The 25,930-nt window shown below is 45.5% G+C and overlaps 1 protein-coding gene and 1 pseudogene across 1 annotated transcript in view; one reads left to right on the top strand and one right to left on the bottom strand.

Annotated features, from left to right (window-relative positions):
* LOC126187524 (spondin-2-like) overlaps positions 1-25,930 on the top strand; it is a 612,132-nt gene that overhangs the window by 397,493 nt on the left and 188,709 nt on the right. The window contains exon 3 of the mRNA XM_049928660.1: positions 18,378-18,482. Coding sequence (XP_049784617.1) covers positions 18,378-18,482 — 105 coding nt within the window. The remainder of the gene's footprint in view (positions 1-18,377; positions 18,483-25,930) is intronic.
* On the bottom strand, positions 23,540-23,657 carry LOC126189373 (5S ribosomal RNA; annotated as a pseudogene).

The following is a 25,930-nucleotide window of genomic DNA, read 5'->3' as shown; positions in this document are numbered from 1 at the left end:
TGGCCATCTTTATACTGATATTGCGACGGTACGTTTGCATATGCACTGTGCTGCCACCTACAGGCATTTCTGCACGCTGTTTTTGGCACGCTTACCAACTTACAGGATAACGGCGCGAAATTTCGATTTGTTATTACAAATTTAAGGTTTTCATTTGACTCACCATCGTATATGTCACTGTATGACGATTTCGGATGTTCTGTGCACGATTTCACCGTTTCGAGGTTACTTTGACAACTAGTCATTGCTACCCCACGATTACAGATACACAATTTATTACATAGTGTTGATGCCAATGACAATGTGAAACTAAGAAATACATATATTAACCATCGGTATATAGACGAAGGCTCATTTGTAACTGTTAATGTTCCTACAACTAAGAGAAACTAAAGTCGGTTGTATATTGCTCAAACTGCAAGCTGTTGAGGTGGTTCATATACGACATATGTGAAGCATCTCTGGAATCGAGGTCTGAAGTTTGTTTGACCATATTGACTCGTTAAATAAAGAACAGATGTCATTAATTCAAATGGGTGTTCTGAAACGAGGATTCAGCACTAAGATGAATGAAATAAAAAGTACAAGTACTATGCTCAGTTAAATTTGGAGCTATATGAGTTGTACTACATCTTAGTAACGTTCATTATATTTATAATTTTGATGATGGATTGCTCTGATTTATGTTCCGTAGTAGTTTTTCTTTCACGAAGTTTAATTAAGCACTTTAAAAACTTTAGATCAACGTATTTATTTCAAAGTTTCACAGCGTTTTTGAAATATTGGCCACAAATCGAATAGTAGCTGACGTGTTGTGGATGTGTAGGCCAACCAACGTGTCCCCAATCGATTCTAACTTCGACCATCCTACATTTTTTACCATTACTTCCTCTGTATTTTAGAAAATGTATTGTACTAATTAGTACGTAATCCTTTTATACAACCTACTGTGTTCACTGACATAAATACCACAGAAGTTAAAAAACAGTCATGACAATCACATTTTAGTCTGAAAATCGGTCAAAGTATACCCGGGTTACGGTACATGTCTAGTTTAACAAGGACGGGACGCATAGTTGGCTATGATTTTGAAGTAAGAACCATCCAGGCATTTGCCTGACATAATTTATCGAAACCGCGGAAAATCTAAATCGGGATAGCTAGAAATGTATGAAAGCCATTTTGCTAAAATGCCATTCTGTTAAAGGTACAATTTCGTTCGGTTTATCCCCTTTGCACGACACTGTTTCATTTAAACATGCTGGGCAAAACCAAACAGGCCTGGGAAATCTTAAGACAGGCAACCCAACTGACATCATCCGCAGCCCAGGAAGGTGATGTATGATGGGTTGCCTATCTTACGATGCATGAAACATTTTCCGCGCCAGTTTAATTCTGCCCACCTCGGACGTCGTTAGAAAGAAGATACTTCATAATATAGACAGCTAATGCTATACTGTTCATTGACTTCACACAATATACACGCTGTATTTAATCTTGTAAGAGACGACTGTCACAGCATGCAGTTATATTTCAACATCAGTCACTACAGACACTATAAGCCGACAAAAGCACAAAGACACTGTAAATCTGCTACTACCCTCCAGATAAAAGTATTTTTTTAACTGTTGTCTATCACCGTGGCGGATTTAAGACTAAGAGATTTTGTGAACTAGCTCTTAATGACGACGACAACGAAGTGAAAAAGAAATTTCACAGATTTCAATACAGGCGCGATAGAGTTCGTCGAACACTCAAGGGTAAAGTACGAGTGGAGACTCAGATTAAGTTCAGTGTAGCTATGGCTGTACCGCGTCTGCTGTATGGAAGCGATACGTGGATGAATAAAATAAATTACAAAAATGAAATACGAGCTTCTTAAATGAGATTTCTGAGAGCAATAAAAGGTTACTCCCTAAGGAATGACAAAAGGAATGAAGAAATTAGACAGCAATAGGAAGGTACTCAAACAAGACCGAACTTTGCCTGTAACATCTTTATTGCACATTGTACTACATTATAAGCACTGCCCTCCTCAACCTACTCCTCCCCACTGGCTATACACTGTTCTCAAAGTTTCTTCCATTTTAGACGTCATCGTCTGTTTATGCGGAATGTCGTCCTGGCGTGCGGTCCTTACTGCCGACACTCTGCCGTGTTCAAAAGGCTTCAGCCACTCATGGCACTGCCTGTGACACATACAGTCCTCCCTGTACGCTCGACAAAACAATCAAAATGTGTCTGTAAACGTTTTGTCAAATCTGTAATCAAATTTCACACACACACAGACGCACACACACACACACACACACACACACACACACACACACACATACACACATTGTTCTCCAAGCTCTTCTATTAGCATTTCGTCACTTATCCGAACAACAGCTGGTCCACGTGGCCATTTCGGCGGCTGTAGCTCGACGACTAACGGTCACAGCGGGAAGACAGTAACGGCAGTTTGCTCCTAAACGCGCCACTGCGTTTTCTGCGTAGCCGCAGCGTGGTCCCTCTACCGATTCACGCGATATTTCAAAAGCTCATTCTCTTTCTGAACGCACTTCTTATTTTCCTTGAATGACAAGTATCTCAGAGTAAAGAGAATTGAAAAGAAGAGAAATAGTGTGGCACCGCACCATTATTCTCAGTTTCGTTTCCGGTTCGTAGTGATGAACCCACGTTTCATCGCCTGTGCCAATGTTCGACAAAAATTTGTTACGATCAGCGTCGTAAAGCGCAAGCAATTCCGCACAGATGGTCCTTCGTTGCTCTTAATGGTCTTCTGTTAAACAGCGAGGAACCCTACTACCCTACTACCAGATGTTGAATGTCCCCCTCGAGAATAATCCTACTGGAAGAACAGGCATTGGTCGTCCCGCGAAAAGGTGGTCTGAAACCTGATGGTGGAACAAGATGGAAACCTGTCATGAGGAGTAAGTAAGTAACTCAGTTTCCTACCCGATGATTCAAATGGCTCTGAGCACTATGGGACTTAACATCTGAGGTCATCAGTCCCATAGAACTTAGAACTACTTAAACCTAACTAACATAAGGACATCACACACATCCATGCCCGAGGCAGGATTCGAACCTGCGACAGTAGCGGTCGCGCGGTTTCAGACTGAAGCGCCTAGACCCGCTCTACAACAGCGGCCAGCCCTATCTGATGAACACGAGAAGACACGATCAATAAAATTATCTGTTTGGTTGCGTACAGCGTCAAGGCTCCACTAAACGTGAAAAAAGGTTTTTATTTTTAATCATTTCATTTAGAAGTAATAAACGATAATTATCAGTATTGGTGACAACAGCGTCTATAATTGAGGCAGAATAAGTGCAGACTCGGAATTTGTTGTGAAACATCGTGGAATATTCCCGCTTCAGCCCCTATGGTTTCATGACGTCCAGATGCCTAGTCGCACTACACGTAGCCTTCAAAATGGCGGCTGTGACGGGGCTGCGTTCCAAGCAGAGAATTTTCATTGAGTTCCTTTTGGAGAATGTCTACGAGACCTGGCAGTGAACAAAAGCCCAGTGAGTCGTTGGGCGAGGTGTCTGTCACCATAGTAACAAGATCGTGCAAACATGTCCGATCTCCCGCGTGCCAACCAGCCTCACACAGCTGTGATTCATCCAATGTTGGAACGTGTGAACACTCTCATCCGAGGTGATTGACGGATCACAATCAAACATCTCCCTGCACAACTGGACGTCTCTGTTGGTAGTGACGGCCCACTCCTTCACCAGTTGGGGTACTCAAAGGTCTGTACCCACTGGGTTCCTCGCTGTTTAACAGAAGACCATTAAGAGCAACGAAGGACCATCTGTGCGGAATTGCTTGCGCTTTACGATGCTGATCGTAACAAATTTTTGTCGAACATTGACACAGGCGATGAAACGTGGGTTCATCACTACGAACCGGAAACGAAACTGAGAATAATGGCGCGGTGCCACACTATTTCTCTTCTGCAAAAAGGCTCAAAGGCGTACCTTTTGCAGTTAAAGTCATGGCGAAGTTCTTCTGCGACTCTGTAGGGGTTACTCTCTTCGGTGCAACGATCAACTCTGAAGTGCCTTGTGCCACCACCAGGAAATTGAAGAAACAACTTCAGCGTGTTCGTCGCCAAGTTTCCTTCTCCATGACAAGGTCTCACACAAGTCTGGGCACCCGAGAGGAGCTCACAACATTTCCTTTGATTGTTCTTCCTTTTTCACCCTGTAGCCCGGATCCCACACCTCCCGAGATCTGTCTGTTTTGTCCATCGAAGTACCCACTCCACAGATGACGCAGCAAGAGGTTGGCTCCAACGTCAGTTAGAATGGTACCATGCGGGCGTAAGAGCCCTGCCAGTAAGGTGGCATAAGGTCGTCGCATTGAACGGAGATTATATTGAAAAACAGGGTTTTGCAGCGAAAGGAGTGGGGAATAATACGGTGTATTGGAATCCTGAATAAAACCAACCTGCTTTCAGAAAAAAAATCTTTTGCATTACTTATTGATCGTAGCTCGTATTGGCGTCTCCTCTCTCAGGCAGAGGTTCGATACCAGGAGTTAGCAAAATTGCTAAAAATGCTTAATTCGAAACAAGTAGCCGGCCAGTGTGGCCGAGCGGTTCTAGGCGCTTCAGTCTGGAACCGCACGACTGCTACAGTCCAGGTACGAATCCTGCCTCGGGCATGGATATGTGTGATGTCCTTAGGTTAGTTAGGTTTAAGTAGTTCTAAGTTCTAGGGGACTGATGACCTCAGATGTTAAGTCCCACAATGCTCAGAGCCATTTGAACCATTTTTTTTTTTCGAAACAAGTAGGCAGAATAAAACTGTACAATGAGTAAGACACTCGGCTTTTACATCGAAAGAGTAGGGCTGAATTTCCTGTGTGGCCATCCAGGATTAGGTTTTCGATTATTCATGTAAACAGTTTAAGGGGAATGCCAGAATAATTTTTTTTTAAATCTGACCAACGATTCCTCCGTCTATGCTTCTCTGAACGAGCCAGTGCTGTGTGTCTAATGACGTCGGTGTCGACAAAGAGTTGAAATCTAAACTCCTCTGCTTTTTTTCGAAACGGTTGACACGGCTCCTCTTCAGTCCCAGCATGATTTAAAGCGCACTCTGGCCCCAGCAGTCGCTCCTTGTTGCCGACAAGCTCGCGAGTGTAGCCAGGGAGCGCTTTCCGGGACAATTATGAATTATTCCGGCAGCTCGCCCCTCGCCCGGTATCTGCACGCGGCGTGTTGCCCGCGCAGACATGCGCGCGCGTGCCAGGCGACGGCCTCCGGCAGATGCATCGCTACAGTATTCATCTGAGCGCCAATCTGGGAGCGGGACAGTGCAGGGCGCATTGTTTGTCCGCGCTGTAATATTCTACGAGCGCCTCGCGGCCGCAGCTGTGAGGGGGCCACTTTCCCACGGCCGCGGCGCAAGCGAGCACTCCCTGGCCCTGAGATACCTGTGCGAACCGCGGGCCACCAGACGTCATTCCCAGAAACTCAGGTGCGCGGCATACGTCGCACGCACCTCGTTCAGTCTTCATTCAGGCTGCTTTTGCGGACACCTCCAATGTTTCTCGAGACCGACTTACACTGTGCAACACAATTAAAGCGTCACTTATCCGAAACCTGTAATTGTCTTCCGCTGCGGCGCACAAGTCTGAAAATTAGCTCAAACGTCCCTAAAATGTCGATCTGTAACAGTAGCACCCTCCGACGTTATTCTCGGACTCGGTGTCGCTTCAAACAGCAAGATCTCGACACGTGCGAAACTGGGCCAGGATTCAGAAGTACGAGGGCTATTCGTAAAGTAAGGAACGATAGGTCGTGAAATGGAAGCTACAGTGAAAATCAAAACTGTTTTATTTGCAACATAGGGGAAGCGAACTGGCGGATGTGGCTGCCAAAGATGCATGTTCCCTCCCTCACGTTGTTGAATGTGCCGTCCTCCTCCATGCTGTTATCTCCCTTTTGCGTTTTCGTGTTATGCGTCAATGGGAAGAGGAGTGGCTGGCAGTCGGTGAAAATAAGCTGCGTCTGGTCAAGGGCACCGCGCGGCCATGGCGTACATCCTACCAGTCATGCAGACGGGATGAGGTTCTCCTCACTCGCCTCCGCATCGGGCACAGTCCCTTAACGCATGGTTTTTTACTCCGGCGGGAGGACCCCCCAACCTGCAGTGCTTGTGGCGTCCAGATTAATGTCCGCCACATTTTACTTGACTGTCCTTTATTCTCTGACCAGAGGGCGGTGGTTTTCTTGCCACCGGATTTGCCCTCTATTTTGCAAGACGACTCAGAGACTGTGGTTAAGGTCTTACGGTTTTGTGTTCTGTCCAATTTGTTGCCTCGGATTTCAGGGAGAGGATTTTAATGTGCTGCTGGGTGACTGGCTCACCCAGGCTTTAGATAAGAGGTCCGCCAGTCACGATTACCTACTTGTTTCACTTCAATTTCTGTTCTCTTTTCCTTGTCTTTCCTTTCCTTTTTTTAGTGCGTTTCTTCTCCTCTTGTTTTGCCTCTATATGTGAGGATTTGGAACTGCGGCAGGTCTGTGTCTTTTAGCCGTTCTCCTTGTTCGCTGTCCGTCTTCGCCCCTTCACCGATTGTGTTCCTGTTTCTATGCGTTTGGGCGCTGATGACCATGTTGTTTAGCGCCCGAAAACCTCAAACCACACACACACACACACACACACACACAACAGTTAGCTACAACTTCCAGCTACTTATCTCCATAATCGCCGATCCGACTCAGACGTTTTTCGTAGCGTTGTACCAACTTTCCAATACCCTCGTTATAGAAGGCAGCCGCCAGTGCTTTCCACCAATTCTCTACGCTGGCCCACAGCTCGTTGTCTGTGCCAAATTGTCTTCATAGCCAGCGATTCATGTGAGCAAAGATGAAACTCAGAGGGAGACAATTACGGGCCGTATTGTAGGTAATCAAACATGTCCAATTGACAACGATGCGGCAGCATCTTCATTGCCCCTGCAGAATGCGGCTGAGAATTGTCTTGAAGAAGAAACCGCACGACAGTTATGTAATGTTGGCTGCATAGCTTCAGGCGAAATTTCTGACCAGGGCCTCGTACGTGGCGGGAGACACTATTGTTCTAGGTATCTTTATGTGCTCCCTGTGTGTTCAGAACTAAAAATAACGACGTAAAGCGATCGACGGGCATACTAGAGACACTGCCCAGCACACCTGTGCAAAACTTCATCGGTTTTTCACTGTGGTTTCCATTTCGCGACCGATCGTTCCTTACTTTTTCCAAATAACCCTCGTATAAGGCGCGTTCAAAAAGAAACGAGCCGGAGGCATAATTACAGAAACCACTACCTGTATGTTAGAAGTATTGAGCCTGGCTGTTCAGACTCTTGTCCCACTGTGACACAAGGCGGTGAATGGCTGTCTCATAAAATTCCCGGGTCTGCGATGTTAACCAGTTCCGCACTCAGAGATGGACGTCGTCGTCCGAGGTGACGTGACGTGACGTCTGGGCTTCATCAAGGGCACCCCGACCCCTGGGTAGGCGGAGTCCTAGTAGGCTGTCCCTGCTTTGCCTCCAGGTCTTCTGTGGAATGATATGTGTTTTCTTGTCTTTGTCTTCTTGTCTTCACGTTGCCCTTCTCAGTATTTATTTTCTTCTTTGCTGGCTGTGTTTCAGTCAGCTGTGGCGCAGGTCGAGTCGTCCGATGTTAAACGTTTGCTCCTCAGAGCCTTTTTAAGGGGACCAAAAATGGCGTAATCACAGGGAGTGAGGTGCGGACTGTATGGAAGGTGGCCAAGAATCTCCCATTTGAATTTCTGCAGGAGTGCTGCGACTGTGTTGGCCGTACGAGGCTTTACATCGTCGGAGCGGAATGACCCCACGAGTCAGATTGACTGGTCGTTTTGATTTGATTGCTTGTCGAAGGATGGTCAACGTTTGCATTCACTGTTGTCCCTTGTTGCAGGAAGTAAACCAGAAGGGGGCCGTCTTGGTCGAAGAAGAGCGTCAGCATAACCTTTCCTGCACTCGTGTGGATGGCCTTCGCTTTTTTTGGTGCTTGTGACCTTGGATTCTTCCACTGGAGACTTTGTCGTTTTGATTCTGTTTCGAAGTGATGACACCATGACTCATCTCCAGCCACCACTCGTGCCAGGAACGCATTCCCTTCCCGAGCATCGCGCTGCAGATGAGCAAGACAGTGGGCCATTCGACATGCTTCCTGGTGTGGTTGAAGACTGTGGGGCACCCGTTGGGTGCACACTTTGCGCATGTGCAGTCGTTCCTTCATGATTGTGTGAACACACGCTCAATCCGACCACGGCGGCTATGGTTTTCACTGTCACTCGGTGGTCCTGGGTAATGAGTGCACCCACCAGCTGGACAATGTCATCGGAAATGCAGTGTGGTGCTCCAGACCGTGCATCATCGGCTAAAAACGCCCGTCCTTCCCTGAAGATCTTGTGCCACGCCTTGACCCTTGCAAGGGACATGCAGGGTTCGCCGTACATTTGTGACATTCGTCGATGAATATCCGTTCCTCCTACTCCTTACGCTGTCAGAAAATGAACAATACCTCTTTGCTCTTCTGTGGACGCCTCCATCTCACTGTTTGCAATGCGACTGGCAGCGTTAGACGATGATGCATGCTGCTGCTAGCTCTGTATAGTCACGTGACGTGCACGAGTGCCCTCTAGCGACGGGCTGTGAACTTCCACGCTCTGGTCGGAACCACACCTCGTTACACACGTCACGACATTACCCTCCTGTCACCGGTTTGCGCATTCCAGACTCCGGTCGTTTCTTTTTGAACGCTCCTCATACACGTTAGCTGTAAAACTTCGCATGCGGCCAGCACACGTAGCTGAGCGACGTAGCTGCACTGATCTGATGCTTCCCGAAATGGTTGGCTGTCGCAATGGCACCTAGGAATGACGAATGGCTTTCTCTGTACAGGGACATTTCAGAGGTGCGCAACAAAGGTGCGCGGGTAACACTGAGGGTGTTGCCCAACTGGGAGTTCTTGCAGGAACCCTTTTTTGCTTTATTGACGTTTGTGTCGATACTGCACTCCCCTCCCGCTCCCCCTCCCCCTCCCTGGTGATCAGGTCAAAAATGGTTCAAATGGCTCTGAACACTATGGGACTTAACTGCTGAGGTCATCAGTCCCTTAGAACATAGAACTACTTAAACCTAAATAACCTAAGGACATCACACACATCCATGCCCGAGGCAGGATTCGAACCTGCGACCGTAGCGGTCGTGCAGTTCCAGACTGTAGCGCCTAGAACCGCTCGGCCACCACGGCCGGCGTGATCAGGCCACATAGGGCGTCAAACAGGAAGACTGAAAAGGCATAAAGGCCCGGTTGCTGCTTCGATTCACGTTCATGTTCTGTCGAGCAGTTTTGAACGGTTCTTTGTGGTCCCACACTGAATACCGGAGCAAAAATTGCTATCACGCTGCATCCCAAAAAGGTGTGCTCACGTTTAATGGCGTCCTGGATCCACAATGTCCTTCGAGAAGTGCTGAACCGTCTAGGGTTGTCAGCAGTGTAAAAAGTAGTAAAGAACTTGACCCTGTTGCTTATCGCACTGCGAACTGCATTTTCGATCGCGAAACGTGTGGAAATCAACGGCCCAATGGAAAGTGGTAGCTGCATTAACGTCCTTTATGCTACACTCTGTGGCATTTTCGTGTCCGTTCTGAACAGTTGTGTATCTGAAATGTTTCCTGGGCAACTATTACACGTACTTTACTCGTTTTTATCACTGAAACTGCAATTTTCATTAAATGTAACAATATGTTCTGTTAGACGTTAGACGTGCTAGCAACACGTCCTCATTCCACAAGATACAGATTAACCGTCCTCTTTGTCTTTTTTTTTTTAGAGTCCATACTCAAAGATTCACAACTACTATCGTTGCGGGGATTGCGCACTAAAGAGTTTGTTGCTGTCCAGCTGCTCTTCACTTCACTTCAAGTACTTTTTGAATCAAATTTACATTTACGGCATTTACATACATTACTGAGCTTCTCAGAATAACATCAGGGACAAATTAGATTAAAAAAAGGGTAGTGAGGCTCACATAACATGACACACCTTTGAGCCAAATTTCAACCGTCTGCGTCACAACGAGAGACAATTATGGAGTTTCGATAAAGTTTCAGTTTAATTGTATCGAGCAGTGTACTACACAATTTATCTTCGCTTGCAGCATAGAGTTTTTCGTTCTGTGCGGCTGGCCCATCTAGGAAGACACCTAATCACACCTTTATGCTGGTGCCCAAATAGAGTGCGAATGGAACTCCAATAAAAGGTACTAAAATTCCGTGTCACCCCACTGTCTTAACGACAGGTATCCTGTAACTCACCCCTGCTTATCGTTTGCAAAAGGTACGAGGCACACGATGCATTCTCTCCATACCACATGTGAAGCACGGAAAAACACTTGCTTTCGCAAGGGAAATGTTTTGTTCGATGGGCTAATCAAAACAAATTTATTTTTTGATGGACAAGCATTTACTCTGAAGCTCGGTGACTTCTTAAGACAGTATAGTGAGCTTCAATTACAATTATGCCTGGCACCAAAGCAGAAATACCCAAATCTTAATAATTCCACACCGGTCTTACACTTTCACTACACGCAAAATTTGCCCAAATGGTACAGCACTTCAGCACAGCACCTGCTCCATTTCGACCCAGTGGCTCTCAGCAGTTTTAATACCACTGTCTAGAAGTCACAAACACGAAGCGCTAGTGAGTCAGTACATTACGCGAGACATGGAGTAAGCTGCGGAGCTACGTCGCCATCGCTAACACCAAGGGGTGCCCTTACGGCTACTGCTGGGATGAATCCGCGTAACAGCGTGATGCAGTGTAGAAGATTCTGGTAACTTCTCTGTAGCTCTTGTCGTGATTAATTCACAATATTTATTCAAAATGTTCAAATGTGTGTTAAATCTTACGGGACTTAACTGCTAAGGTCATCAGTCCCTAAGCTTACACACTACTTAACCTAAATTATCCTAAGGAAAAACATACACACACCCATGCCCGAGGGAGGACTCGAACCTCCGCCGTGACCAGCCAATATTTATCTATTATAGCTAAGACGTTAACACCCACACAGCCTTCCGTCGAGCGCCTGTCACAACGCCTTCTCTCAGAAGACCAGATGACACCCCTAATTATGGCCTCGATTCAGAGAAGATAGACTACTATTTTGACGACATCTTTGTTGTGTAATCACCTGTGGAACTTAATAAAGTTAATTCATGCACGTTGCCTCACACCCTCTTCTTCGATACAAGAAAGCATTTGTCAGATGTAAAAATGTTTCGCACTACTTTGTGTCTCCCTCTGCACGGGTGAAACGGACGGTCTTATTCTTTCAAGAAAGAGGCGTCGTCGCAAGAAAACTGCGTTTAAATCTGAGGAACTGTCGGCTGTATTAGTCCGCCAATTCGCCTGGAAGCTTCGTAATACCCACGTACCCCTGCCCCGGCAAGAATACGCTATAAAATCGGTAATGTTAGCTCTCCGTACTTTCGCTCATACTCTCTGCTCTCGTGCATAATTCGAGCTCACATTAGCTCATGAAATGAATTACATGCAAATAAAATATTCAATTAAGTTTTTTCTACCATCTCGCCTTTTCTCAAATATGAATAATTCTGGCTTGCATTAGCTCATGAAAGAATTATTCAGTAATTATTACCAAACTGGAACGAGGAGGAATGGAGCGTGTAGTCCATCTCGGTGCCTCCGTACTTGCGTTTGCAGGCACCCTATCCAACTATTTCATATACATCAACCAGCATCTATTCACAGCCAAAATGCAAATAGAATATTTCGCACCGACAGGAATGCAAAGTGTTACTCCATGAACGCCTGGGCGAGTGACACCTGGCTGAAATTTCGTCCTTGCAGTAATTTATTTTCAGTACTTGCAGCACGGAAAAGAGAGTTCTGCGATTAGTTCATGGCTATTGGATGCTTCTGGCCTTATTGTACATTCCAGATGTAGAATTCAACATACCATGCGGACAGGACACGCACGTTCACGTGAAACTTATCGTGATCAGACATTCAGAACGGTCGAATCATTGACATCACACACAGAGATGACACAAGTCATGCCATACCTCCTAATATAGTTTCGGACATCTTTTCGCCCGACATAGTGAAGCAGCTCGACGTGGCATGGACTCAATAGGTCGTTGGAATCCCCTGCAGAAATACTGAGCCATTCTGTCTCTGTAGTCGCCCATAGTTACAACAGTATTGCCGGTAAAGAATATTTTACACGAACTAACCCTCGATTATGTCTCATAAATGTTCAGTGGGATTCATGTTGGGCGATCTGTATGGCTAAATCATTCGCTCGATTTGTCCAGAACGTGCTTCAAACTAATCGGGAACAATTGTGGCCCGCTGACATGGCGCCTTGTCACTCATAAAAATTCCATCATTGTTTGGGAACACGAAGTCCTTCAGTCGCAACGAATGGTCCCCAAGTAGCCGAACATTAGCATTTCCAGTGAGTTGTTGGTTCAGTTGGACTAGAGGACATAGTCCATTCCATGTAAACAAAGACCACACCACTATGGAGCACTACCAGTTTGCAAAGTGCCTTGTTGACAACTTGGGTTCTTGGTTTCATGAGGTCTGAACCACTTTCGAACCCTACCATCAGCTTTTACCAATTGAACCTCCGTCTGATCTGACTAGCCCACCGTTTTCCAGTCCTCTATGGCCCAAACGATATAGTCACGAGCCCAGGAGAGGCGCTGCAGTCCATGTCGTCCTGTTAGCAAAGCCACTCGCATACGTCGTCTACTGTCATAGTCCATTAGCGCCAAATTCCACCGAACAGTCGTAAGGGATACGTTCATCGTACGTCACACATTGATTTCTGAGGTTATTTCATGCATTGTTGCTTGTCTGTTAACACTGACAACCCTACGCAAACGCCGCTGCTCTCGTCATTAAGTAAAGTCCGTCGGTCACTGCGTTGTCTGTGGTGAGAGGTAATGCCCGAAATTTGATATTATCGGCACACTCTTGACGCTGTATATCTTGGAAAACTGAATTCCTCAAAGATTTCCGAAATGGAAAGTCCCACGGGTCTAGCTTCAACTATCGTTCATAGTCTACGAATCCCCGTAGTGTGGTCATAATCACGTCCCTATCCTTTTCCATCTTGTGTACGTGGTACTACCGCTATCTGTATATGTGCATGTCGCTATCCTATGACTCTTCTCACTACATTATACGAAAGAACGCACAGACAGTTGGCTGTACTGCAGTGACTGCAGAGCGAGAGCTGGCGAGGTGGACTCAGGACATCAGTGTGGCAAGTAGACTCTGGTCCTTCCGGCAAGACTGCACTGCCAGGAGACCATAGCATTACTCGACTGGCTCTGACGAATAGTTAGATGGCAGCAGCTGAAATACGTACAGAGATAACGAGCAGTGTGTCACCATGGACTGTCGAGAAAGCTGCTGGAAACTAGGTACAGATCTTCAGACACTCTAAATGTGTACAACCCGAGAAACCGGGAGAATGAGTGGCATTTTTTTAACTCACATCAGTATATGTTGGTCATATTGACGCTAACGTGTCCACAGAGGACTTGGTAGAATGTTATTGGAAGCAGCGATTTTCGAGTGCCATACCTCTCCCACGCCTGGATTCATGAGATGCGGGGATATTGGATATGACCACAGGAGTGATTTGATAGTTGTTGAAGAAAGGCTGAAAGTCACTAGTACATGCCAAAAACAGTAAACCCTCTTGTCACACTCTTCACGAGCAGGGTACAGCAGGATAATGCAAGACGTCCAGTGCAGTTCACAACATTAGAGCCTCGAGGAATATACAGGACCTTGAATGATTTTCCTAGTCCCATGATTTGTCATCCATTGACCGTAACTGAGATGCAATGGAAAATGTACACTTCCATACCAGCCGCCAGCGAATAATTTTCATGAACTGACACAATATGTGTTTCACATATGCCAAGAAAACCCTCAAGATTACATTCCAAGGTTGTTTGCCTACCTGCCACAGGGAATACAATAGTGTGGTCAGACGTTATATTGATGCTGATGCTAGATATCAGTTCTGAAACAATGGGAGTTTAATCGTTTAATATCTTATATGTGATAAACATCTGAACAAAGTTTGTAAAACATGTAATGTGTGCTTCATGGTGTTATACTTTCCATTTTCGTCAGTGTATTATGGTAGTAATTTCTAGACATCAAGACAAGACTGGTTCTAGTGACCCAGTAGCCAGTGACTTTTTGTCTTGCTGTGGGAGAGGGTTCAAAATGGTTCAGATGGCTCTGAGCACTATGGGACTTAACATCTGAGGTCAACTACTTAAACCTAACTAACCTAAGGAAATTACACACATCCATGCCCGAGGCAAGATTCGAACCTGAAACAGTAGCAGCAGCGCGGTTCTGGACTGAAGCGCCTAGAACCGTTTGGCCACAGCGGCCAGCTGTAGGAGTGGGAACAGAGTGCTATGCCAGTACACAGGTGAACCATCTGTAACAACACTGAAATGTAAAAGGCATTCTGGAGCACTATGCTAAGTGACAGAGTGATCAGTAAAACACAAAACTCTCAGGCCTTGGAATGGAACGTGATCCGAATGAAGTGGAGAGTTTTCTTGTTTTTTTCATTGACATTAATATACGTAATTACCCATTTCCAGTTATATACTCGTATAACACATATACACTGAAGCACCAAAGACACTGGTATAGGCAAGCGCATTCAGATACAGAGATATGAGACGGGTAGAATACGGCGCTGCAGTCGGCAACTCCTATATAAGATAACAAGTGTCTGGTGCAGTTGTTAAACCAGTTACTGCTGCTACAATGGCAGGTTATCAAGATTTAAGCGAGGTTTGAACGTCGTGAAATAGTCGGCGCACGAGCGATGAGACGCAGCATCTCCAAGGTAGCGATGAAGTGGACATTTTCCCATACGATCATTTCACGAGTGCACCATGAATATCAGGAGTCAAGTAGAACATCACATCTCCGACATCACCGCGGCCGGACAAAGATCCTGTGAGAATGGGACCAACGACGACTGAAGAGAATCGTTCAACGTGACAGAAGTGCAACACTTCCGCAAATTTCTGCAGGTTCAGTGTTGGGCCATCAATAAGTGTCAGTGTCCAAACCAATCAAAGAAACATCATCGATATTGGCTTTCGGATCCGAAGGCCCACTCCTGTATTCTTGATGACTGTGCGACACAAACCTTTACACATCGCTTCGGTCTGTCAATGACGATATTGAACTGTTGGTGACTGGAAGCATTTTGCCTGGTCGGACGAGTCTCGTTTCAAATTGTATCCAGCGGATGGACGTGTACGAGGATGGAGACAACCTCATTAATCCATGGACCCTGCATTTCAAGGCTCTGTAATGGTATGGGACCCCTGATACGTATAGATACGACTCTGACAGGTGACAAGTACGTAAGCATCCTGTCTGATCACATGCATCCATTCATGTCCATTGTGCATTCCGATGGACTTGGGCAATCCCAGCAGGACAATTCGACACCCCACACATCCAGAATTGCTACAGAGTGGCTACAGAAACACTCTTCTGAGTTTGAACACTTCCGCTGGTCACCAAACTACTCAGACGTGAACATTATTGAGCATATCTGGAATGTCTTGCAATGTGCTGTTCAGAAGAGATCTCCATCCCCTCGTACTCTTACGGATTCATGGTGTCAGTTCCCTCCAGCACTACTTCAGACGTTAGTCGAGTCCATGCCACGTCGTGTTGCGGCACTTCTGCGTGATCGAGGGGGCCCTACACGGTATTAGGCAGGTGTACCACTGTCTCTGGCTCTACAATGTACATTATTACCCTGATTTTCGTTTTTTCATTCATTTAAATAAAACACTGTGTGAGCATGACCATTTTCCAAGAAGCTGAAGAAGGTAAGATTCGTCAGTTATTTAGGAGATGGGGAGTTAAAAGCTTTCAAGACTGTTGAGGATGAGAAGCCACCTAGAGAAAATGTAACTATGACTAATCTGGATTTCACAGATCATGTACAAAGCAAATGAGTACGAGGTTGCGATGACTGAAAACTGCATACAATAGAAATAAATTGGAAAACGGCAGAGGATTAAATGATAAGAACAGACCCACAGAATCTATCATAGATAAAACCTATAATTATTATGGCATGGCCATGAAGCAAAACGTTAGTAACGTATAAGATACGAGACAAACTGTATGGGCAGTTTTGTTTCACCTCCTTTCAATAGAAGAGAAACTCATTCACGGCCTATGCCCTTCAGGAAGTGATTGATGGAGCAAATTCAACATACCACAGCAAAACTGTGAGAGATTTATTCATAAATCGTGTATACCTTTTGACATAGTGGAGGTATTGAAAGAAACTTTCAGAAATTTTTCAGATGCAAGACTATTGAAGAAATGTCTTCATGTCCAAACTAAGAATCCTAATGGGTCGATCAACAGAGTAATCTTGTCCAGAATTATATTGAATTAAACAGAAAAAGACGGTAGGGAAATGGGGAAGGTCTTGAAATGAAGACTGCACAATCCCTGAAGGAGTTACACTGGTAAAGAATGGTTGATATGAATGAAAAAATAAGAGGTTTTTAAGATCTCTAAAGAAAGTGGTTATGTGAGTTCTAATGCGGCGATGGGGCGGAAGAAGGGAGCCGATGAGGGATTTTAGTAAACAGAAATGGAGTACACGCTGGGATATGGGCTGGTCTATGGTTTCTAGAGGTAAGGAATAGGGAAAGATGAAGAGAGACCGGGTGAACCACGTTATTGGGTGGTATAGTGAGGGATGAGTTAGAGCTCGTCCTTTTAGCCATCACTCCATATATGCCGGGGTGGGCTGTCAGCGGTATAAACGCCCTGCTCTTCAGCCAAGCGTCATCTTTAAATACATGAAAAAGGTATACTACTAGAGGAAACGATTACGTGTAATTTTAAATTTATGAACTGTGTTTTTATTGATGGGAAAAATGTACAATAGTTAATGCTCTTTGTTTGTTAATAAAATTGTGTGTAGTCCTACATAAAGAGATTACGTTCGGGTGTAATGTAAAGATAACGGTAGGTAGGCGGTGGGGGATGGGAGATAGATGTTAGTCGTGAATTGGAGAGTGGGCCGAGCCATAGAATGGAAAAGGAAATCAACAGGGCGGATGGAATTGTGGGTGGGGAACACTGATGGTGCGTAGGGTAGGGACGGACAGTAGCAGCTGATAGAATGGCTAAATGTGGAGGAAGATTTCATTGCCTTGGAAGAGAAGCTCAATATGTTGGTCGGTACCTTCTGGCTCTTTGCAATAGAAATGAATCTTGCATTGCAAAACGAGTTCAAACAATAGCTCATGCAATTTTTGAAAACTAAGGTTTGCCGATGACAGAGACGTCAAGGGAACTGGTAGTGCAATTGAACGGAATGGATAGTGTTAAAAAGAGTTTATAAGATGCACAATATAAATAAAACGAAGATAACAGAATGTAGACGAACTACATCATGCGATGTTGAGGGAATTAGGTGAGAAAGGGTCACATTAAAGTAATAGATGAGTTTTGTTATTTTAGTAGCAAAATAACTGATTATGACAGAAATACAAAGGACATAAAATGCAGCCTGACAATAGCAATGGTAGCATTTTTCACAAAGAGAAGATTGTTATCATCGAACATAAATTTAAATGTCAGAAAATCTTTTCTGAAGGTAATGAAACGTGTATGATAAATAGTTCAGACAGGAAGAGAACAGAAGCTTCTGAAATGTCCTGTTACAAAAGAATGCCGAAGATCAGATGATTAGGTCGATTAACTAATGAGGAGATACTGAATCGAATTGGGAGAAAAGAAATATGAGGCACAACTTGACTAAATGAAGGGATCATAAGGTAGGACACGTCTTGAAACGTTAAACGAAACGTGGTAATGTTAATGGGGTGAGGTGTGAGAAGGTAAATGTTGTAGTAGGAAACGAAAGATGGCCTATAGCAAGCAGGTTCAAATGGTTGTAGGTTGCAGTACTTAATGAGATATGAAGAGGCTTACTTGGAGAGCGACATAAAACCAGTCTACAGGCGGAAAATCATGATAACGCAGTCATGTTTTTGGATTCGTCTTCCAGTCGTTTTTATAGTCGTACACAGAATTGTGTCACGTGTCTGGCCGATTTTGGAATTCCCGGCACCTCAGTTTGCCAATAGCCTAGGAGTAACTTTACTATGTATTTTAGTGCGTTTTCACCGCAATTAACACAGAATCTTTGCTTTTTACTTAATGTAAAACTGACTGAAGGTATTCCCTCTGATGTCTGTCGCAGGTGTCCGCCGTAAGTCGCATCACGCCGTCTCCTGACTGGTTCATCGGCATAGACAGCGTCGACCTGCTGGTGGCCGGCTCCTGGTTGGACTCCATCACTCTTGAGGTAAGACACACGACGGGTGGCATAGTGAAAACTGCGAAACTAGAGTGTATATTTACGTTGGTGGTTCGTAATACGCTCACTGTTTTTGAAGTGCACCGCCTGATAAAGTGATGCATCCAGAAGACATGGTCATATGTAGATTCGTATATGTACACATCTTCGACCGGTGTGTACATGCTTAGAGTTGCCACCAGGATGCAGCAGCGTTGTTCGTCTTTAGTACTGTTACCAGACCAGGAAGAATACACTGTGTGTCCAGGCTAGAGGCGTTCACAAAAAAATTATTATAACTAAAGAACTCGACATTGTAGTTGTTGGTTAAATGCACAATCGATAGAGACACTCTCCAAGAGATGATCCTCACCTCACCACTTGATGAATAGCGCTGAGCCGCATGGTATTCGCGCCAGTGACCGGGCACAGCTATTTGGACATGTTAGTGGACTTTTCGGTTCCACAGATGGCTCCCGACGTCGTTTTCTAGCTGAATGATGCCCTGCCCCACTATCATGGGGATGTTGTAACGTTTATTTCCCCATGAGACGTTTCGTGAGCCTTGGATCGAAGGGGGGAAGGGTTCCTTTTACCTGACCCTCTCAGTCTCCGGTCTTACTACACTGAATTTCAGTGCCTGTGAGGTTACCAAAGACATTGCACACAGAAGAAGGGGTAAGATCTGGCAGATTTGAGACAATAGATCTACGCCGCAGTAGAGGCCGTAACACCTCTCATGCTTATGAAAGTGTGGGGAGAAGTGGAGTACCTTTTCAATATCTGTCGAGCAACAAAAGGTGTCCCTACTGAACTGTAGCAAGATGCATAAAATTATTTGAGCTCATGTGCACAGTGTTGGACAAGTAGACTTATAAACTTTAATAGATTCAAATGGCACTGAGTACTATGGGACTTAACTGCTGAGGTCACCAGTCCCCTAGAACTTAGAACTACCTAAACCTAACTAACCTAAGGGCAATACATACATCCATGCCAGAGGCAGGATTCGGACTTGCGACCGTAGCGGTCGCGCGGTTCCAGACTGTAGCGCATAGAACCGCTCGGTCACCCCGGCCGGCACTTTAATAGGCACTGAAATATAAATAGATGTCTTTGTATAGTTCTAGCCCAGACACGCTGTTCAGAATCTGACAAAGTTTGAAAGGGGCCTAAATGTGGGTCTCCATTCGGCTGGTTAGTCGAATCGTGAGATATCCAGATTTGTGGGGGTTAGGACATCACAGTGAACCGTCGGCGGACTGCATCGGAGCGTGTGGGCAGGCAAGTACGTTGTGAAGGTTCCAGTTGGTCACACCTGACCACCACAAGGTAAGATCGTCGTGCTGTGCACCAGGCATATTGTAACCCCCTTCACATAGACATCTGCCATACAAGAACAAGTGTTGGACTCCGTGCAAAATTCTGTGACATCCCGACCCATAGGTCGGAGACAAACAGCAGCCGAACTAGAGGATTACCGTCCCGTGTGTAGGCTACCGTAAACACAAACGTCTGCGTTTAGAGCGGTGACTTGATCGGTGAGCACGGACTGCTGGGGAATGATATCCCATTGTGCCCAGCGATAAATCGCCTTTCTGCACTACCCCAAATGACCATAGTCGGCGAGCAGGGCGTCGAAATGAGCAAGAGGTCTCGTTCTTCCAGTGTTTTTGAGATGCACAGCGATGTTTCTCCAGACGTCATAGTGTGGGAGTCCATCAGATATGACTTCAGATCAAGGCTGGTAGTGACTGAGGAACAATGACGGCATAACAGTATATTATATAAATCCTGTGTACTGATGTGTTACCTCTGATGCGTCTGTTTTTGGTGCCATTTTTCAACAGGACAATGCTCGCGAAGACATGGAAAGTGTCTCTAAGAACTGTCTGCGTTATGTTGAGGCAATCCCCCATCTGTCTCTGATAGAATATGTGTGGGACCAGCTCGGACGTCAACTTGTTTCCAAAGCCAGCATCCACGATGTTAAGTACGAATTACACCAGTTGTAGGACATATTGCTTCGGAGAGAATACAACGGCTTTATGAAACCCTTGTCAACTGAATAAGTGCATGCATCCATGCTATAGGAAGTGGGCTCTTACTCTCAAGTTCTTTGTAAATTTCATTCAGTTTTGTAATCAGTCAAATAACATCATAAACATCCCGAACTTATTACGTTTCATTCCACTTCCTCTCTCCCCCCCCCCCCCTCCCTCCGCCCGTCCTCCTTTGGATGCGATACTATTTTTTTCAGACAGCGTACATATTGGCACCCATAGCAGTTCATAAATGCATCAAGATTTTCGACAACGAATAGTACAGTACGTAGAATGTAGGTATTCTTCGTACTCTTTCAGTCTATAAATGTAAGGAAGGAAAACTGTCTTCATTGGTTCACGTGGTTTACCTCCCAAAAGCTTTCGAGAGTTCTTGGCATTGGATTGTTCGGGGGAAGACACCAAACAGCGAGGTCATCTGTCTCATCGGATTAGGGAAGGATGGGGAAGGAAGTCGGCCGTGCCCTTTCAAAGCAACCATCCCGGCATATGCCTGGAGCGATTTAGGGAAATCACGGAAAACCTAAATCAGGATGGTCGGACGCGGAATTGAACCGTCGTCCTCCCAAATGCGAGAGTTCTTGGCAACGGAATTCTAGAGATCTAATGACTGACATAGTTTGTAGTGAAGCGTTTCCGGAAAACGGCTGCTAAGTGAATTGTTCATAGAAACTAAGACTCTTTAATGCGATCTATACTTGATGAATCTGTGACTGAAAAGCAATATTAGCATGATATGTTCGCTAACAACTTCACTGCAAGTTTTAATAGGCGTTATATTCCTAAACTGTATTTTTCAAGCTCTGTCGATTGCTAAAAAGTAAAAGCTGTATGTAAAGAACTTGTTTCTACATTCAACATTGTGACAGTTACACCCGTTATTAATGTACCAGCATTTCGCATCTGCAATGGCTTTTCTCTCGCTTCCATTAACCTGTGATCTTGCGACATTAATCACTTAAATATTCTGCCTAGACAAATGTATTCCTGACATTTCATTTCTCTACATCAGTTATTTCTAACTGCTGGGATTTTTTTCCCCATTTAGTGTATAATGACGTCATGCGCGGTCCGTATCGTGTACGGCCTAAACGATGGTCGGTGGGTGTTGTTAGAAATCAGCGCGCCGCCCAGCGTGACAAACGGTGACCGCGACACCGGCCGCCGGCTCCGCGCTGACAGCCGCCCATCAGCGGGACACGGCGGCCGCAGCGCCGGCCACAGAACTGCGCCGCTGACAAAGTGTCGCCCGGCGACTGCCGTCAGCCGCGTCGACTGCGCTGGGCCGGACTCGACTGCGGGGGCGGCGATTATCGATCCCCCGGGCGGACGCTTCGCCCGCCGTGTCCTCTCCTCCCCTGCACTGGCCACGTGCGAACCTCTGCCCCCAACACCCACACGCTCACTTCCGGCTCTGCGCGTGTTTTTCGTACCATTTGATTAATAGCGCCACAGTCGGTCACTCGTAGACAAACAACCGTCCACGTAGCACGGTGACTGTGTGAAGCTGATCGCTTTCAGTTTCTTCTTGAAAAATACTGACACGAATATCTTATAGAAGGATAGAAAAATCTGTAGAAGCCGATCCTGAAGAAGACCAGTTCGGGTTCCGGAAAAACGTACGAACACGCAACAACGTGCAGACCCTAACACTTACCTCAGCAGAAGAATTGCACTGTACCAAAACTACGATTCCATAGTTTCGATACAGTACAAAAATATCGTAATAAATGATAGTATTACCGGTAGTTTGGTAACACAGGTAAGGCAAGAAACATAAAAGAATGTGTTAGAGTGGAACTGGGAGACGACGACTTTTCTTTGTTATTTTGTTTCTTTTGCACATATTAGAATCGTACATCATTCACGGTTAGTCCATTGCGTGTTTTATATCCTTATAAAATACAAATTACATTTTATAAATAATAAAAATTAGTTTATCACGTAACTGTAATCAAACCAATTCTTTTGGTGCAAGTACAAATGGTTCAAATGGCTCTGAGCACTATGAGACTTAACTCTTGAGGTCATCAGTCCCCTAGAACTTAGAACTAGTTAAACCTAACTAACCTAAGGACATCACAAACATCCATGCCCTAGGCAGGATTCGAACCTGCGACCGTAGCGGTCAGGCGGTTCCAGACTGTAGCGTCTAGAAACAATCGGACATTCTAGCCGGCGATGCAAGTACAAATAACATGCATAAACATAAAGAAATCTATATAATTGTTCTTGTTGTTCTGTACTTAATATAATGTAGGTCACCATAATCAAGATAAGAGCATCTTGTTATTACCAATACGTGCGAAAGATATTTATCAATAACAGAAACATGTTTTACATAAGCTCTCTGAAGTGCCGAAGAAACGTTTGATATGTTTTTGTTATGAGTTATTTAATATTCTTTTTGTTTTCGTTTTTTGTTGAGGAAATTGCTTTTTGTAGCGCTATATCATAAATCGCTCTTGCCTTTTTTTTTACTTTTACTACAACGTCCCTCTGTTTTGGAATAAAATCTGAATTTAATATTGACAATCAGTTTTGCTACACATACTATTTATTTTGAAGTAACAGACAGGGGATAACTACGTAGTACAAAAACGTACTGGGTTATGTGGCGCTGTATATATCCTCACTCAGTTTCTAGACCTTTCACCACTTCCGATTAGTAAGAGACTGACTGCATATGCAAATAAAGGGACTGAAATGAGGTAACGCCTGTTAGGTATGCAACCCACCTATCGTACAGGTAATGCGGTTACAGTCTTAACTGACCAAAAAAAACTAAACTAAACTCCGTCCGAACAGGTGTTGGAAGACCCAACAGCACCGACCGGCCGCCGTGTCATCCTAAGCCTACAGGCGTCACTTGACGCGGATAAGGAGAGGCAAGTGGTCAGTACACCACTCTCCTGACGGTATGTAAGTTTACGAGACCGGAGCCGCTACTTCTCAATCAAGTAGCTCCTCAGTTTGCTTCACAATGGCAGAGTGCACCCCGCTTGCCAACAGCGCTCGGCAGACCGGATGGTCACCCATCTAGGTGCCTTCCCAGCCCAACAGCGCTTAACTTCGGTGATCTGAGGAGAACCAGTGTTACCACCGCGGCAAGGCCGTTGGCCTTAACGGACCAAGGGTACCACCAAAACTGCCATAGTCTACGTCTGCTTATGACAGTCAACGGTACCTTACCGAAGTTTTACAACTCTACTCGTCTGCAGCTCGTGGTCGTGTGGTAGTGTTCTCGCTTCCTGCGCCAGGGTTCCCGGGTTCGATTCCCGCCGGGGTTAGGGATTTTCTCTGCCTCGTGATGACTGGGTGTTGTGTGATGTCCTTAGGTTAGTTAGGTTTAAGTAGTTCTAAGTTCTAGGGGACTGATGACCATAGATGTTAAGTCCCATAGTGCTCAGAGCCACTTGAACCATTTGAACCAACTTTACTCACAAGGTAGACTGAAGAAAGGCAATCATCAGTTTATAACAACTATAGACTCAGAGAAATCTTTCGATGTTGTTGACTGGAACACACTCTTTGAAATTATCGTGGTAGCAGGAGTGAACTGCAGAAAGTGAAAAGTTATGTAAGTACTTCCGAAAGGAAGTTGCACTTATCACTCTGGCATATCGATAATATCTAGACGACCGCACACAGCGAGCTCCGGGCCGCCCATATCTGAGCTGAAGACTCAACTCATAGATGGTCCGCCAGCTGGCACCAGCGCGGGTCACGTATTCCTATTCCTAATGGCGCTACAGACGCCACCACAGGATGCCGCCTTCCATTTCACTCTTTGCGTGCTAATATACCTGACCGCATGTCTTCTTAAGACGCCTGTCACCGAGTTTCATGGCCAAATATCGGAAGGGTCTCAATGAGGTTACAACGAACAGTGCTAAACGCTAGTACTCTTCAAGCTATATCCAAAACTGCTGTATGGTCCATTCACATTTATATGACCGCCTGTCAAAAGCCCGTATAAGCTTTTACAGTGCAGAGATGCAGGAAGAGAATCAGTGAGATTCTGGAAGGTACCGACAGGGAAGTGTAGCCATGACGACTCCGGTGCCGTGGCCAGAGGCGCTAGGTTTCTCGGTTCAGGATCCATGGCGTGAACAGCCTGATCAAGGTTGTCACACAGATTCTCGATTGGGTTTAAATCTGGAGAGTTTAGTGGCGAGGACAGAGCGGTAAACTGAACCTGGTACTCTTTGAACCACGCACGTACACTATGAGCTGTGTGGCATTACGCATTGTCCTACTGGTAGATGATATTGCGACGAGGAGAAAACAATCTGCATGTAGTGGTCGACATGGTCCCCAAGGAGAGAAGCATACATGCGCTGATCCACTGTGCCTTCCAGAATAACGAGATCACGTAGGAAATGCCAGACCATAGCTATTCCTCTATGGCCTTTCAGGGTCGTACACACCAACAGCCATAAAACGCGATCCATCTGAATAAGCCATATGTTGTCACTCAGTGGACGTACAGTTGCGTTACTGGAGTGCGAATTTCACCCTTCGTCGCCGATGAACAGCAGACAGTAAGGGTGCATGAATATGGCGAATGCTGTGGAGGCCCATACGCAGCAACGTTCGCCGACTGGTGGTTGAGAAGACACTGTTGGTAGCTCCTTGGTTCAACAGGGCGGTCAGTTGCTCAACGGCTACACATCTGTTCACCTGTACACGTCTCCAAATCCGTCATTCACTCCTGTCATCTATGCCCTGTGGTTCACCACAGTTGCCTCAGTGCTGGTTTCGGATAGCGCCATATTGTCACGCACGGCATAGTTTAACCACTGCGGCATGCGTACATTTTACAGAGTTAGCCGTTTGGGAAATGCTTCATGGGGATTTTTGGTTTGTGAGCCGCTCAACGACTTGGTCATCAGCGCCCGTACAAATTCCCAATCCTTACACTGTCCAGTCTCGCCATTTCCCAAATTTTGATGAAATGATAGTACAGCTCAAACACGCAGTCCCCGCGTGGAGAAAATCCCCGACCCGCCCGTGAATCAAACGCGGGACCCCGTGATCCAGAGGCAGCAACGTTAACCACTACACCACGAGCTGCGGACTAGGAAATCTCTCCACCCTTGACCCAAAAGCCAATTTCCATGCCTTTTGGTCGTCACATAAGTCGCTCAGTTTCCGCTTTATAAGAACGACTGCACTTTTTTCTGTGTCATCCCGACACGATTTACATGCCCTCCACTGCTAGTCATGCCACTTGCCGTCTATGAGTGGTTATTGTACGTTGATGTCTAACATATGCGGTGGTCGCATGTGACTGGACCCTGCATTTTGTGAATTGCGGCTCAGACATTGCTGGAACAGACTCAGAGCTTCAAAGTTATGTATTCGTTGTTAGGACTATAACAGATCGGTACA

This window comes from Schistocerca cancellata, chromosome 5 (genome assembly GCF_023864275.1).
Source record: "Schistocerca cancellata isolate TAMUIC-IGC-003103 chromosome 5, iqSchCanc2.1, whole genome shotgun sequence".
NCBI lineage: Eukaryota > Metazoa > Arthropoda > Insecta > Orthoptera > Acrididae > Schistocerca > Schistocerca cancellata.
Note: the sequence above shows the minus strand (reverse complement) of the source record. Positions and strands in the feature narration are given on the sequence as shown.